Source organism: Argopecten irradians, chromosome 14 (assembly GCF_041381155.1).
Source record: "Argopecten irradians isolate NY chromosome 14, Ai_NY, whole genome shotgun sequence".
Classification (NCBI taxonomy): Eukaryota; Metazoa; Mollusca; class Bivalvia; order Pectinida; family Pectinidae; genus Argopecten; species Argopecten irradians.
Window position 1 is genome coordinate 18,822,336 of NC_091147.1, and position 16,604 is coordinate 18,838,939.

A 16,604-nucleotide genomic window follows, 5' to 3' on the forward strand; every position below is an offset into this window, starting at 1 on the left:
CTACAAATTGTTGATATTTATTAGTAGTGGCGGAAGTTGATGCTTTCTACTCATAACAAGAGGAGTATACACATTGTACTGCATTTTGAATGTAATTCTAAAGAGTTACGTAGCTATTTATAGAAATGATTGATTGTCATATTCCTTTATTATGAACAAGTTTACAGCTTGTGTTTGTGGTGACGGGAATATTATTTGGCTTATGGTTAAAACTTTGGTCCATTAACCTCTTTTTGAGGTCTATAAATTTACTGATATTTATTGTTAGAGGATTCCCCCCTCCAATATCAAAGAGGCTGAAATGAAGATCTTTACTGACATAAGCAAATGTGGCGTAAATTCAAGTCACATAGCATCACAAAGTTTCAAAGCATTTCCATATACCAAGAGACATGGCTATAACAAACCTCTGGGGACCAATTATTATAAGCAAAGTTCGTTATACCAATATTACAAACATCTTATAGGAACCTTGATGGGGAATGATATTTACTGCGTTATAACCACAAATTTGTTGGAAACATGTTTGTTCATTATAATCATAATTTACTGTATACAAACAATTCTTGAATCATGACATTTGATATGGCGATTGTCACTGCAGTAATTGAGAAGATTGTTCAAGTATGTTGAAATTTTAATCGACTTTTCAATATAGCAATGATGCTTTGAGTCAAGATGCTAATTTAACTAGAGCTAATGAATTTATACTGCAACAGGGATGAAAACCTTTCGCCGATCGGCTGATTTCAGCCATTTGACTTTCAGAAAATAGGCTCCTGGTACATGTAATTCCATATGATTTTCCCCAAAAAACAAAAATTTCAGCCTTTTTTTAGATTTTTCCATTTGCATCTCTGTATAAAGAGCTAACCTTTGTTAAAATGAATAACCTTGATGTAATTCTTATGTTACATCATAAAGTTTCGCTATGTCAATAGGTTTGATTAGCCAGTCTATCATTTTAGGGTAATAATCTAGAAGCCAGTCAATTATTTCAAGATAATGAAAACAAAGAGAAAGATTGTTTAAACTTGTGTAACACAAATTAAGTGTCCTAATATATAGAATAAATGATTCACTGAGAATGTCAATCAAATTGTTTAATTTATTTGGTTATATTAAGGAATAGAAAAACTACACCGAATATTTCTTCTCTAATGAATAACACACAACGTAATTTTTCTTAATTGACACCAAAAATAAAAAATAAAAAAAATATGCAATTTAGGCCTATTGGACCTTTGCAGGAAAATCTTTGCATAAATAAAACACAATACATGATTGTCTAGTGTTATAAATACATGTACACATAAATCCAATGGTTCATTGTGTGGGTGGAGAGGTCTTTCTTAAATTAAAATAAAAGACTTTGTGAAATCAAATAGCCGGAATATAGATAGAATGCAAATGATGTTCACATTCAAAGACTCTGTGATGTAAGTAAAGTGTTGATGTATTCTTTTAGATTAAAAGACCGGGACATAAATAAATGATAAGATTAGTAAAGTGTTGGAACCCCAGCGTGTGTATCTGTATAGATATTGATGTGACAGGCTCGACGCGTCGACTTTCTCCACCAATCCTGTGCCTCACCTCTCAGACCCGCTAATTCACTTTCCCAAGATGGAGTAGAAGTTGTATTGGAGGGAGTGACGTGGCTAGCGGGACGGATCGGCCCTGGGATATCGTCTGGCGTGTAAATCTCCACCGGGGGGCGTCGTCACACCCAGGACATCTATTAACCTCAAATTTAATTAACTTGTGTCTGACCTACCTGCTGGCAGATATTGATTTTCCTTGTATATTTTTGTGTGTATCAAGCCTCTGTAGGAATTTCTAGTTCCATATGGTAATATATTGATGATATGAAAAGGGTTGTATTAGTTTGATTAGTATTAAACATAATATTAACAGCCAGGATCATTTAAAGTTGCTCCACCGCTGACAAATGGTAATTTTTTACTATCAAAAACAGGAGCAGACGATTTAGTATTTTCTATAGTTACAAAAGTTACCTACTTTACACCATTACCACCATTGAAAAGTTTGAGCTTCTAATTTTACTTCAAGTTAAAAATATGAAAAATAATTAATTGCATCCCGAAAAAATTCCGTGGTACTATATCTTATATGGAATGAAGTGATGATTGCGCATGCACCAAAGGCGAAATAAATTATTTTATGTTATTTTTGTGTTAATTAGGCATATATATACACGACTTAACAGCAATTATTGTTCAAATGAAGAATATCATTTTTGCTCTGTCGGCGGTGGAGCATCTTTAAGGATGTTCCAGGTTTATATGGTGTAGGAAAACCTGAGTACCTGGAGAAAAACCACCGAACAATGATCAGTACCTGACAACTACTCCATATGGGATTCAAACTTGTGACCCAGAGGTGGAGTGCATGTGATAATATTTGTACCACTGAGCCACCACAGCCCCACCATATGAAAAGAGGTGTACAAGTATAAGCCCTTGTTGTACCGATTGATGTCCATGTCATATGTAGTTATAAATATCAAAGCATCTCGTAAGGTAGAATATGGTTTTATAGATTTATAGAAATTAAAAGCGAGATGAAAGTTTGTGTTCATTTGAAAATTGAGTCATACTCATTACATTTGGCCCAGCATATGTCCATGTCTGCAAAAAGTAATCAAGATTGATTTTGCTACTTGCTGAAAAATATAGGCAATATATAAATATGTATATATAGGCTTCCTTCATTCCTTTGTTCTCCCTCCATTTTTTAAAGCTTTTTATAAAAAAAAACAAAGGAATCGACAATCAAGTAACCATTTAAGTTTCGACAGGTGACATCGGGATACGATGACACTAGATTTGTCATCCAATAACCAAAGTTCAATAATGACTAAAATAGATCAGTCAGAGAAATGACTTCATGTTGGATACAGGTTGTTTCATGTTTCGAATGTATCAAAAATAGATGACAGCAAAAGTTTATCCATTCTAGATTTGACAAAGTGACATGAATAATCAGATTCAGAAACGGTGACTGGAATGGACAGAACTCATTCTTCATGATTAAATAGTTGAACTATAAAGTTATGAACAGAGTTATGTTGCTGGTAAATATGTAACAAACTAGTTTATTTAATGGTTTTCAAGTGTTACTATTTGTGCCGGCGATGCATTTCAAAAGGCTTTGTAAGGTGGTAGCAATGAATTCACTCGGGACTAGGACTACACATAATAGTAATTTACTATCTGAAAAGCTGTATAATAATATGAAAAGGCATGTCATGTGGATCATTTTATATAGGTTAGTTTACAAAACATTACTGGAGGAATAGGAGCAGTATACTCATTTATACTACTTAAAACAGATTTATGTTTAAGTCTGCCATTGTGTATTACTTGTGTTGTTTTTTCTCTCAACTTTTTCAGATTGGATGGTTGAAGATAGAATATATGACCGGTATAGTCATGCGGCCGGTTGGAATCCCTTTATGTTAAGCATGTTGTTGAAATGTATGTGGCCTTTTTCAGATTTGTGGACGAAGCTCCACCCCTGATACCACAACAACCACCTCCCCCGATTGTGAACTCCGTCGAGACCACACCCCCGTTAGCGCGACAATCACCTCCCCAGACACTGCGTCAGTCGCCTCAGATTCCACGAGGCGGTGTTAAAGTGTATGTAAACACAGCAGCCATATTTAACCTAGAACACTTGCTAACTCTGCGATCACCTCAGGCTTCCTGACAAGGTTGTCTCCCCTGTCACCGCCTTCATTGCTTGAATCTTTCATCTCTCTCTAAAGCCTTATTTGACAGATAATGCACAGATACCAATAAAAATTGCTTCTATTTCCATGTTTCAAATAAACATGAGTATTTAGTCAATAGTATACTGCACCCTTTTTAATACCTTGATAAATTGATAATTGTCTCTTTCATTATATTATTCATGGAGTTATCTCCCTTTGTAAATTTTTAAGTGGTTATTAACAATCAATTTACAACAATATTTTCTGCATTTTATTCAGCATTATATTAAGTAAAAAGTAATAATTCTGTTGATGAAATAGATTGCTTTGGTGGCAGTTTAATTAGTGAATTTGATTAAATGACCTTCCAACCCTTTTGCAGAATGGACCGTCCCCCTGTACCTCCACCCCCAGTTCCCACTAAACCCTCCCTGCAGCAGCTACAATCATCCCCCCATTTACCACGAAAATCCTCCCCAGCGCCAATCCACCAGTCGTCCCCAAAGATACCTCGGCCGGTGGTTAAAGTGTAGGTATAGGCACGACGTATAGCCAGATATATAGACATGGGGCTGGACTAATGCGTACAAGGTCAAAGGTCAAACACTAATGACCTTCACCTTACATACCTGGATTAACTACTAATACAATTTATCCCTGTAAGTCAACCTAGTTATTTCTTAATTAACAGTTAATGTTTATCAATAACAAATATATAAGCAAGTACCCAGCAAATTTGCAGGAACTTGAAGAAAAAAAAAATCAATAAATTGATTATCATGCTTTGAAAGGTTTGATTTATCACCCCAGCATAGAATTGCTGAAATATTGTGAATGAATGCTAAATGCACTGTCTGAGCAAGACTTTTTGTGCAGAACATTATTTTTTTGGCCATATTCCTCGCTACCTTAACCTGAAGATGTCTCCTCATTATCTGTTAAAAGTTTACGACAGTTGACACAATTAAGATGTCGCTGAGTTTAACCAGGCGTACTGAACGTTGACAGCCTAACACCTTACTAAGTTGATTAAGACAGACTTTAAATGTTTTATCAACAAAGTGAGAGAATGTATCCCTAGGGTGTTGGTACTAATTACACAGGTCAGAAGTCATTTACGCTTTCAGGTCAAAGGTCATTCACAACTACAGGTATACTGTAGTGCTGCATGCCAAATACCACATAATCAGACCAGACCTTGATATGTTAATTTTCAGATATAATGGAAAGGTTGTCAACACATTTTAGTTTAAAAGAAGAAAATTGAAAAATGAAATAATTTGAAAGTTGTTAAAGTTTTAAAAACGTCATTAGAAAACAAAATAATTGAACATTTGTGAAAGTTTGAAAAGAAAATGATTGGAAAATGTAACAATTTGAACTATGTAAAAATTCATCAAAATCATCAGTAAAGGGAGAATATAATATTTTGATGAATTACATTGAAGACATTTTCAGTACAAGTTTTTGGAATTACTACTCTTAGTGTAAAAGAAAGGTGATTCACGACTTAAGTTTGGCTTTGAGAACTTCCCTGTTCCCTTTCCCCATTAGATTTATATATAGACAGAAACATTTATTATAAGTGTGTAACCTGATTACACTAGGTTTCCCTAAACAAAGATAAGTCTTACACATCCTTCCACTTACAAACTCAAGTGTAATGGCCGAAGGGAAGAAAACAATGACTGCCAAAGTCCTGCTACAGTTTCTCTAAGAATAATGGGTCGCATTCCCAGTCTGTGTGGTATATCCTACTAACATCTGCTAGTCCACTCCAGTTTTATATATAGTCCCATATGATACAGTATAGCCCCTTAAATCAGAGATTTCACGGTCTGACACACTTCTATCTAATGAATTCATGGTTCACTTACTTTCACTTTATAAATACATTATAGTGTATTAGCTAGGTACCATGAAGTGTTATTCTGTCTGTCCAGGGGACTTGAAGCCCAGAAGATAGATTCGAATGTATTGAAATACCATTAGGTGCTATTCCCCAGACTGAAAATATGAATTCCTAATAAGCTTTCATAAGTAATTTATTTTCTTTTGCTTCATACTATCTGTTTAAAAAAAGGCTGATGAATTACCAAAAAATTTACCAAAAAAATGATTTTTAGAATTTTCAGAAAGTAATATAAAAGCAACGAAATGCCACCTATGGCCTGTTCTGTCTCTCATTTCTTCAACAAATCACTTTTGGCTACGACTGAATATGGCCCGTTCTGAAGCAACAGAAATTTCAAATATAAAATTGAAAAGGATTTGTTTTGCCAAGCAAATAATCCGCTTCAAGAAAGGCTCAGAATTTCATACCATCGAGTATTCACAGCACAATATCTATGCTTAAATTATGTACTAGTAGGTATAGATTAAAAAGGATGGAAGTAATAATGGTATGCATGCTGACAAATAGATCTAGATAGATCACGACTGTTGGAAGGTAACTTAAAATCAGCTCATAACTTTTTTCTTTGACAAAATAAATGTTACTCGGTTCAATTCCTTTATACAAGTTGTCAATTCTATTAATCAGTGAAATCTGAGCATTTTATTAAATCTTAATTCTCCTTACAAAAGAGATTTATCAATGCGGTTTATCAGAAAATTGATATGCATATATAATTGACATATATCTGAATAACTATTATGCATAAATTTATTATTATGCCTACAATTATATATCCATATTCAGGAATGTTGCTTATTTATACAGTTTATATAATTATATATGTATATCTATTATTACCATGTATACATACATACTTACCAAGTGATTTGTAGTAAACACGAATGTTGATTACTTCCTACATGGCCAGAATAGGAAAATCAATGTGTATCATATTATGTAAGAATGATATATTTTCCAGTATTTTTCTGTAGTGTTCTATTCATTGATCTCATATATCAATGGAAACAGATTTGGACAGTAATGTTTAAACAGACTTTTCAGATACAATATTTTTTTTAATCATTAAAAAAGAACCTACATTTGTATAATTGTTATTGTATGTACTAACTTCTATGGCAGAAGTTAATCCCATATGCTCTTTAGAAAATCTGTCGTTGAGCTCCTCATTATAATGTTGTGATTTAAAGAATCTTCATGAATAAAGATCTAATTATATCAATGTTTAATTAAATTTTAACCAAATTTCCATAGTTATGCCAGGTAAGACGAGCGACAAAGGTAGGTAATTAACGAGATTTACCTGTATACACCTGCCCACCCAATTCTATACACCTGTTGATGTTTGACTATTGATAAAACTTGGTGATCTGTGACTCGCCTGTTTAATATAAAAAACGTGGTATATTGATTTTTACTGTAGAAGATGATATTCTATATCCTCATTCTTATAAGGAGTGGTAACCCTCCCCATGTCCTCGAGACTCACACACATGCAGTGACACGAGATTGAGGTCAGGCTTTTAAACCATTGTGTGTGTAGATCCGACTTTGTGTGATAATATTGACTTAAGTGTTTGTTGTTCCACAGTAAAAGTGTCCAGCAGGCAGCCATTATTTACATACAGGTAGATCGTCTGTAGGATAACTGTGTTATATTACTGGGTGCTGGTCGGTCCATCTCTGGCGTAAATTATATACACACGTGTCTGTGATTTAAACGGGGCTGCAGTGTATTACCACATTGTAGTGTTAGTCAGACTCATATGTCTTCCTGGGCATGTCACAGGCACAATAATCTCCATTTCTACCCAATATAGACCAGTGTCAACCCCACCACAGATTCTCATTTACTGGGCACTTAGGGTCGGAGCCAGAGGATTGTATGTGTGTGTTTAAATGTGTGTCGTACACCAACAGTCTTAGTGTGTGCCAAACTCGTGTTGTGCTGTAAGAGTTGGTAGTGAAAGGGAATTACAATACATAACGATCATGTGGAATTTACCCTGCCTTTCCATTAAAACATCCAATATGGTGGACTAAATCTGTGCGGGGGACAGTGTACACAGTGAATTCAGCAGTATGGGGTCGAGGCCCAAGGGTTCCAAAAAGGAACCTTATTTCTATGATCCTAACGTTAGAAGGTAAGTGTATCTATTATGATTATGTCTGTGTAACACAGTCAGTGTGTGTGTAGGGCTGGTGTTACTGTACCGATGTGTGGGTGAGGATAGGGGGAGGGGGGCAGTGTACATATGTATGGATGTGGGTGAGGATAGGGTGGGGGTGGGGGCAGTGTACAGATGTATGGATGTGGGTGAGGATAGGGGGTGGGGGGCAGTGTACAGATGTATGGATATGGGTAAGGATAGGGGAGGGGGCAGTGTACAGATGTGGGTAAGAATAGGGGGAGGGGGCAGTATACAGATGTATGGATGTGGGTAAGGATAGGGGGAGGGGGGCAGTGTACAGATGTATGGATGTGGGTGAGGATAGGGGGTGGGGGGCAGTGTACAGATGTATGGATATGGGTAAGGATAGGGGAGGGGGCAGTGTACAGATGTGGGTAAGAATAGGGGGAGGGGGCAGTATACAGATGTATGGATGTGGGTAAGGATAGGGGAAGGGGGCAGTGTACAGATGAATGGATGTGGGTAAGGGTAGAGGGAGGGGGCAGTGTACAGATGTATGTATGTATGTGGGGAAGGATGGGGGGCAGTGTACAGATGTATGGATGTGGGTGAGGGTAGGTAGGGGGGGGGCAGTGTACATATGTATGGATGTGGGTAAGGGTAGAGGGTGGGGGCAGTGTTCAGATGTATGAATGTGGGTAAGGGTAGAGGGGAGGGGCAGTGTACAGATGTATGGATGTGGGTGAGGAGAGGGGGAGGGGGCAGTGCAAGATGAATGGATGTGGGTAAGGGTAGAGGGAGGGGGCAGTGTACAGATGTATGTATGTGGGGAAGGATGGGGGGCAGTGTACAGATGTATGGATGTGGGTGAGGGTAGGTGGAGGGGGCAGTGTACATATGTATGGATGTGGGTAAGGGTAGAGGGTGGGGGCAGTGTTCAGATGTATGAATGTGGGTAAGGGTAGAGGGGAGGGGCAGTGTACAGATGTATGGATGTGGGTGAGGAGAGGGGGAGGGGGCAGTGTACAGATGTATAATTGTGGGTGAGGATAGGGGAGGGGACAGTATACAGATGTATGGATGTGGGTTAGGATAGGGGATGGGGGCAGTCTGCAGATTTATGAATGTGGTTGAGGATAGGGGGTGGAGTTATACATGGGGAAGGGGCAGAGTTATACATGGGGCAGGGGCAGTGTACAGATGTATGGATGTTTGTGTGTAGGGCTGGCGTCACTGCATACAAATACTTAAGGTGGATGAGGAGTGAAGTAAAACATGGGGAAGGGGCAATATAATTTAGATGGCGATGTAATAGAAATGTAATGTAGGGGAAGGGCTTCGATTGGGGAGATTGAAGGGGATGTAATGTGGGGGGAAGGAGCATAGCAATATGGGGAGGGGTGCAGATAGCTATAGGGGCAGGGTGAAACTAATATCAGGAGGGGAAAAGATAGATGGAGGGGACCAAGTGAGATAGGCTGTGAGTGTTGTACCTAACATTAGTTATCATGTGTTGTCAGATGTACATGTATGAGGGAAGATAATGGTATATATATATTACATAACATTAAGTGTCTGTTATTTCCAAACTTGTCAATGTGATATATGTAAAGCACACTTAGCATTATAGGCATAACTGGAATCCATCTATACACATATGCTTGTAACTCAAGTCCCTGTGCTTCGAGAACATTAAACCTGAGATCCCCATAACTTTAGCACATCTAAAACTGAAGAAGACCTAAATCTGCCTGATATATAGTTCTCATTGTGCATAGTAAAAATTATGATGATGCAGCAGGAAGGGAAAACCAGGCTCATCAATAATTCATGTAAATAGGTCGAGAGAGAGAGATGTATTATTAATTAATTATAGTGTCACAGTGTTTTACTGTCGTTGCCGGGGACATTCAGGAACAGAATCTGATACAATGCTGGGGAAACAATCAGGCACAGGGACAATAGGCCAATATAGAATGGGACACTGTTGAGAAAACAGTCGGGGACAGAGACATTAGACCAATATAGAATGGGACACTGTTAGAGAAACAATCGAGGACAGGGGCATTAGACCAATATAGAATGGGACACTGTTAGAGAAACAATCGAGGACAGGGGCATTAGGCCAATATAGAATGGGACACTGTTAGAGAAACAATCGAGGACAGGGGCATTAGGCCAATATAGAATGGGACACTGTTAGAGAAACAATCGAGGACAGGGGCATTAGGCCAATATAGAACGGGACACTGTTAGAGAAACAATCGAGGACAGGGGCATTAGGCCAATATAGAATTGGTCAGATTGGTGTATAATTAAAGTTGAAATAAAGGACAACCCTGTATAAAGGGCACCTGTCTATAAAGGGCACCTGTCTATAAAGGACATTTTGCTGTGTCCTTTATAGACAGGTTTTACTGTAGATGTCAGAAAAGGGACTAGTGTGAATTTATGCTCCTATTTCCATGTCTGTCATATGAACGTGGGATGTGTAGATCTTACTATCTTATGAACGTGGAATGTGTATGTCTTACTGTCATATGAATGTGGGATGTGTATGTCTTACTGTTTTATGAACGTGGGATGTGTATGTCGTACTGTCTTATGAACGTAGGATGTGTATGTCTTACAGGCATTCTAAGTTGACATCTGAAATTTTGGAGGAGATTTTGAGGTGAATGAATGGTTAGGGAGGGGAGAATTTGAAGAATTTTAAAAATTTTGGATGTGTTAAACATGGTTGTGTCTCGAAGGGTAATTGACCCCCTGTTCCGATATAAACTAAAATCATACTTAAATCAAGATTTACAGTTCTGTTCTCTGTCAATTTAGCTTAAAAATTTTATACTCTACTGTATATATCGTTGATCAGCTGAGCAGGTCTGCATACATGACTATCTCTTACAAGAACATTTAAAACCAGACATATAATTGTAGGTTATGTAATAGTGCTCAGTTGTACTGAAAGAGAAAATCTGATCTTGGACAATTTAAGGAATCATGTATATTTTGAATGAAGAAACGAACCTACACGACTTGATCAACAAGGCGTTACATAGTAATGAATGAAGAATCAAATCACTGTGGTAAAATAGAATTTAATCTTGGTATGGGAGTGGAACTCTGTAATTGAATTCCATTGATTATAATGCCCAATTGAATTACCCATTTCCTTTTTTGGTTTAGGCCTTTGTATTGATTTACAGTTAATTGTCATCAATATTGATGAGTTCCATCTGAAGCGGTTTACCAAAACCTGTAGCAACGTTTTACATAGTAGAACACACAATTTGTCCTGATGCTGCATAGGCAATGTCGATATGGAGGAGATATCAATCCTAATTTGGTCTGCATTGATAAAGAGTGAAAAGGTTGTTTCCTGCTCGTCTTGTACTTAAGTAGGTCAATGTGCAGGAAATGGATTTGTCCTCAAGCTCGGGGGAGAGTTTGATAAATATTATCTCATGGTTAATCATGCATGTAGCAATATCCCATTGATAAGGAAGCCTTGAGTGCTATTGGGGATCTCTTTGTGCTAATAGCCTGAATTGTTATGATGTTTGTACTGCCATTTCTATCATTTGTGGCCTTCCTATTAACCAATTAGAATATATGAAAATGTCGCATAAAATTTGGTTTGAAATGACAAACTGACATTAAGGTTTAAAGGATTTATAGTTTAATTCTTCTATCCATGTTGTTTGACAGAGATCAGAAATAAAATACATATGTCATTGTCATTGATGGTCTTTATTTACATCCTTGATGACAAGATATGTCTCATTACTGTTTAATTGAATGGAAATTATATTTCATTTGACAAATAGACATAATGCTCCTTAAAGCTGCACAGCTACATAAAATATCCATTTCCATTAATTTCAAAATATTTTATTGTCAATAAACATTATAAATTACAGTCAGATATACTGTAGAAGGTTGGATCAGACAACAAGCTTTATAAGTCTACACACCAAAGTCTATAAAAGTGGTAGTTTCTGCTCCTGCTTAGCGCTCAGCATACAGGGAGTGGGACGACTGGTTCGCCTGTTGTCAGTATAATGTGACCGGGTGGGGTGTGTCGCTTGGTGTCTTCGGCGGCATGCTTCAGTGATATAGCACTATAAAAAGGGCAAAAGTAGTTCCACTATACAAGAAGACACAACATGAATATACCGCAGTCTCCCAAAACACTCACCTCGCACAATATACACGCAGCACACCGCATGCATGGGAGGCCGTCCTTACATGACCATAGCTGTTAATAGGACGTTAATTAATGAAACAAACAAAAAAATTATAAGTCTACACTAGTCCTTTCCATATAGTATAACAACAGGAGAGATCTAATCTTGACCCCTTTTGGACAACTTTGAACTCTAATCAGGTAACAATGTTTTGCCATGTGGTCTTTGTATAGTTCTTTAATTCTTCTATCAATATGATGTAACTTTTAGGCACTTAACACGTTTGTAAGGGAAATGATAGACAATCAAACAGAAGAGTCATACAAAGGGACTGCTTCAAAGGGTTTTAATATTATGTAACGATTCATTGGGACAAAAAGGACTGGACACTATACAAGATTAAAAAGGGGCCAAAATAAACAAACACATCCAGTAATAGGATTAGCATTAACATCATACAGCTTGTAGTACCACACTTACTGTGAGGTATTAAAGTGTACATTGTGTTGTGAAAGAGACAGTAATTAGGATACCAAGAGATGCTATCAGAATAAAATTGTAGAGATTTGTATTGCCAAATGGAGGGAGATCGAATTTGGAGAAGTATTGATATCTGAAGGGAAATATAGTTTGAAGGAGTATTTTTTATTGGTGTGGAGGATCGAGATAAATGCTTTTGTTTCCATAAAACCAACGTCTGATTGGCACACCCCTGAGTAGAAAACATCACTACAACATGGGTCTGGGTAACAGATCTCTAATTTGGATTGAGAAACTTTGTCGTTTGTTATCAATATTTCTATTTATGTCTATTTTCATTTTATTTCTTCTTCTTTTTTTGCACAATCAGTCCTTATGCTAATGGCAAGGTTAGTTAATACAATTTGTCTAAGCCTAGAACTTTTAAACACTTTAGGCTTCAAAAAGCATGATCACAATTTCATGTGTTGTTGAAAAAAGTAAGACATTCCAATAGGGGCAAATAATGAAGGGAAATTTAGCAATCATTTAAGATATAAGTGAAAATCATTTTCCAACAATATACTTTTTCATTTAAAAAATAATAACTTGTACCAATTTACTCAGTCGATACAAAATCTGTCTTCAGACATGCCACATCAGAGTTTCTAGATTACCAGAATTATCACTATTTTGAGTATTTTGTTAATGCATCTACAGCATGTCTACTTTTAAAATAGGGGAGACAATCCTAAATTCTTACAACGTCATGTTAGGTGATCAGTTAAAAACATGTAGTCCGTATTACTACTCAAGAGAAAATTTGACTGGGAACCCTGCTAGGACATTTTCCAGGGATCCTGGCCAAGTCTTCTGTGACCAGGGGGGATCTCTGTCATGTGAAATTCCGGCCGGGATCCCAGTTTACCGAACCAGGATCCAAGTTTGTCCCACCAGGATCCTAGTTTGTCCAACCTGGATCCCAGTTTGTCCCACCAGGATCCCAGTCTGTCCCATCAGGATCCCAGTTTGTCCCACCAGGATCCCAGTCTGTCCCACTAGGATCCCAGTTTGTCCCACCAGGATCCCAGTCTGTCCCACCAGGATCCCAGTCTGTCCCACCAGGATCCCAGTCTCTCCCACCAGGATCCCAGTCTCTCCCACCAGGATCCCAGTTTGTCCCACCAGAATCCCAGTTTGTCCCACCAGGATCCCAGTTTGATTGTTAAATCACACTGGGATCCTGGTTAAATTTTCTCTTGGGTGTCCATATCATTCAGGGTATCACAATGTCCAGTGGACAGTTTAGTCTGTAATTCTAGTTAGGCAGGGAAATGGGTAGCTTATCTTAGTTAGGAACACTTGAGCTATTTCTGTCAGAAGTAGATATTGACATACAGGTTTATGGGCGACAGGTAGTCATATATTTCTTATCATTTCTTGGATGGATGTGAACTAGGGTTTAAACGTTAATTCAGTGCTGTCAATTTAAGATGTTTATACATTGATAACACAATAAATTAAGTTCTGATAATGTCAGTAATACCCTTCTGAGATTGAACAGTTTTATTGTTGATTAAACAGTCTCGCCATTTTGTTTGCTATAGTTGCCTTGTTCACATGTTCTGTGTCCAGTGATTGAGAGCTGTTGGCTGTTGGACTAGTGTGATGTCTCTTTCGAAGTCATGTGTCTGTATGTTATACTGTAAAGGAGTTCCTAGCAATATGGTAAATCACGAGGATTGTGTCACGCACTGAGATTTAGACATGTCAATAAAAGTTATGTTCCTTGTAGGCCAGAGTTATGGCCCTTGTCACTTTAACAATGCGGACTAGAATTATGGCTCTTGATTTATAGTCGTCAAGATGAACTGTGTTAACTTATCCATGTTACCTGTAGTTATATCCCTTCTACAGTTAAATAATTTGTTATTTAGAGTTATGACCTTTGATTTCTATACTTAAGTCTTCTGGAGTTATGTCCCTTTTTTCCTGAGTTATGTCCCTTACTATTTACAGTTACAACCAGAGTTTATCAGAGTCATATGACCTTGAGTTATGTCCCTTACTATCTACAGTTACAACCAGGGTTTATCAGAGTCATATGACCTTGAATTATGTCCCTTGCCTCCCGAGTTATTTCCCTTACTGTCTAAAGATATGACCAGAGTTTATCAGTCTTATGACCTGGAGTTATTGAACTTTTTTTCCTCCTTTGCTGTTATGACTACAGGTATTTCAATACATACCAGTATATGTTTAGGTGATGACATACACTTGTGATCTACCAGTTGATGTCCTCAGACAGGTGAAACTTGACAGAATCATGACTGATTAAACTTGATGCTTTTAACTGCAATTCATTGTGCGACTAAATTGGTTAATTCATGCACACCTGAAATTCATAATGAGTTGTTCCTGTCTTGGAGGTGGAAGAGTTCAAGTGCATGTACAGGGGTTAATGAGGTGCATTCTCATGTTGAAGTCTGCGTGATAGGGATGTTTTTTGTAATATCTAAATATGTGATATTACACTATACATCTGATCAATATTATTGGTATAAGACCTTTCCATTCATGATTTAATTTACATTAAGTAAAGCAGGCTAACCTTTTCCTAAATCAGGGGAATGTCATCTCCTTTATCTTACATCATCAGATTGTCTGTGTGTAGGAGCATGATTCGATCTATAATGTCACGATTTTAAGATATAATAGACTTCGTCAGGCATTGTCAGCACAATTTTCTGCTTCGTCAGCATTTTGTCAGCTGTCTCGTCTAGTGCCCAGTAGGACATCGCTGTGGATTTTTGTGTCCAGCCTGGTGGAGTGAAGACATTGACGACTTATCGGAGATTTTTGGTAGCGGGGAAAATCAATAAGATGCTATCTATACATTGGTTAATAGTTGATTCTGTTGCCATGGTATTAATGAAACAGCAGACTTAAGCTGGAGCCTACATAACTAGGTGTGAAGTGTTAAATGATCTCATTAAGTCTTTTATCTTGGAGATGATACAAGCTTGGTGTGACTGACTTTCAATATTACCAGCATATTTAAAATCTAATGGAAAAATTCCCCATTACATTTATTAATGATAATTCAGATAAAATAATTAGTTCTTTCCCGCATTGACAGGATATTTCCCCCCTCATTTTTGTAACCATTTTTCTTCTCATACAAAAATACCATGTAATCATTTTCTCCTACAAGAAAGCATTTATGCCCTGAGAATCATTTAATTATTTAATTACATTAAGTATTGATGTTTTCTTGATGTGAATGCCCCTTTGGATTTCTCTTGGGTCCTATTGAGTAATATTGAGTAAAACTAAACTATTTTAAAAATATTGAGATTGTTGATATTTTGATTGGTTTATAATGTGGTAGCTACTAACAAACACAAATTGACTTCATTATAACTCACCACTGTTATGTGGTCAGATAGTGCAATGGTAACACTGTAATCTTCTACTAAGACCAGGGTTTATTTCCTGCCTACATGACCTTCTGGCATTTCCGGTGGTTAAAGTGTCCTGACATGACACTACCACAAGCCCTCAACCTCGGGGACGCGAGTTTGAATCTGATATGGTGCAGTTGCCAGGTACTAACTGCTGGTTGGTGGTTTTTCTTCAGGTACTTTTGCTTTCCTCCACCATCAAACCTGGCACATCCTTACATGACCCTGGCTGTTAATAGGAAGTAAAACTAAAAAAAAAAACCAATGTTTTTGTATTTAAGCTCCTTGACCTTGCAAGGCTGCCACCCTAGCAATAGGAAATTTGGAAGAAGCAAATTGCCATGATAGTTCCAGCTTCATTTTTGAGGTGATTGAGGCTGCTAGTGTAAGTTATTTAGGTCAGGAACTTTGTTATCTGAATTTATTGATGACTGGTCACTTTTGATAATGGTGGTCATTCAATACACTGACCATCACTCAGGCCATCTCTTCCTTTCCTGGCTAAAGTGTGGCCATAATTACCCTATTAGTGTGAAATGGCTTGACCAGTAATGCTCTGTCACACTAACTGACCCTCAATGGACGGAGTATGTCTAATCTAAGGGTAGGAACTACGGTCCATTGACGGTAGGATTTAGGTGGGAAAACAATTTAATGACAGCTACAACCATTAGGGAGGACCTGTCAAAAGTTGTTCTATTTCAAACA

At 37.4% G+C, this 16,604-nt stretch overlaps 1 protein-coding gene across 1 annotated transcript in view; it reads left to right on the forward strand.

Moving 5' to 3' along the window:
* The window catches only part of LOC138307364 (disks large homolog 4-like), a 58,400-nt gene extending 54,113 nt beyond the window's left edge, over positions 1–4,287 (forward strand). The window contains exons 9-10 of the mRNA XM_069248065.1: positions 3,519–3,665; positions 4,122–4,287. Coding sequence (XP_069104166.1) covers positions 3,519–3,665; positions 4,122–4,272 — 298 coding nt within the window. The 3' untranslated portion in view covers positions 4,273–4,287. The remainder of the gene's footprint in view (positions 1–3,518; positions 3,666–4,121) is intronic.
* Positions 4,288–16,604: the final 12,317 nt, after the last annotated feature.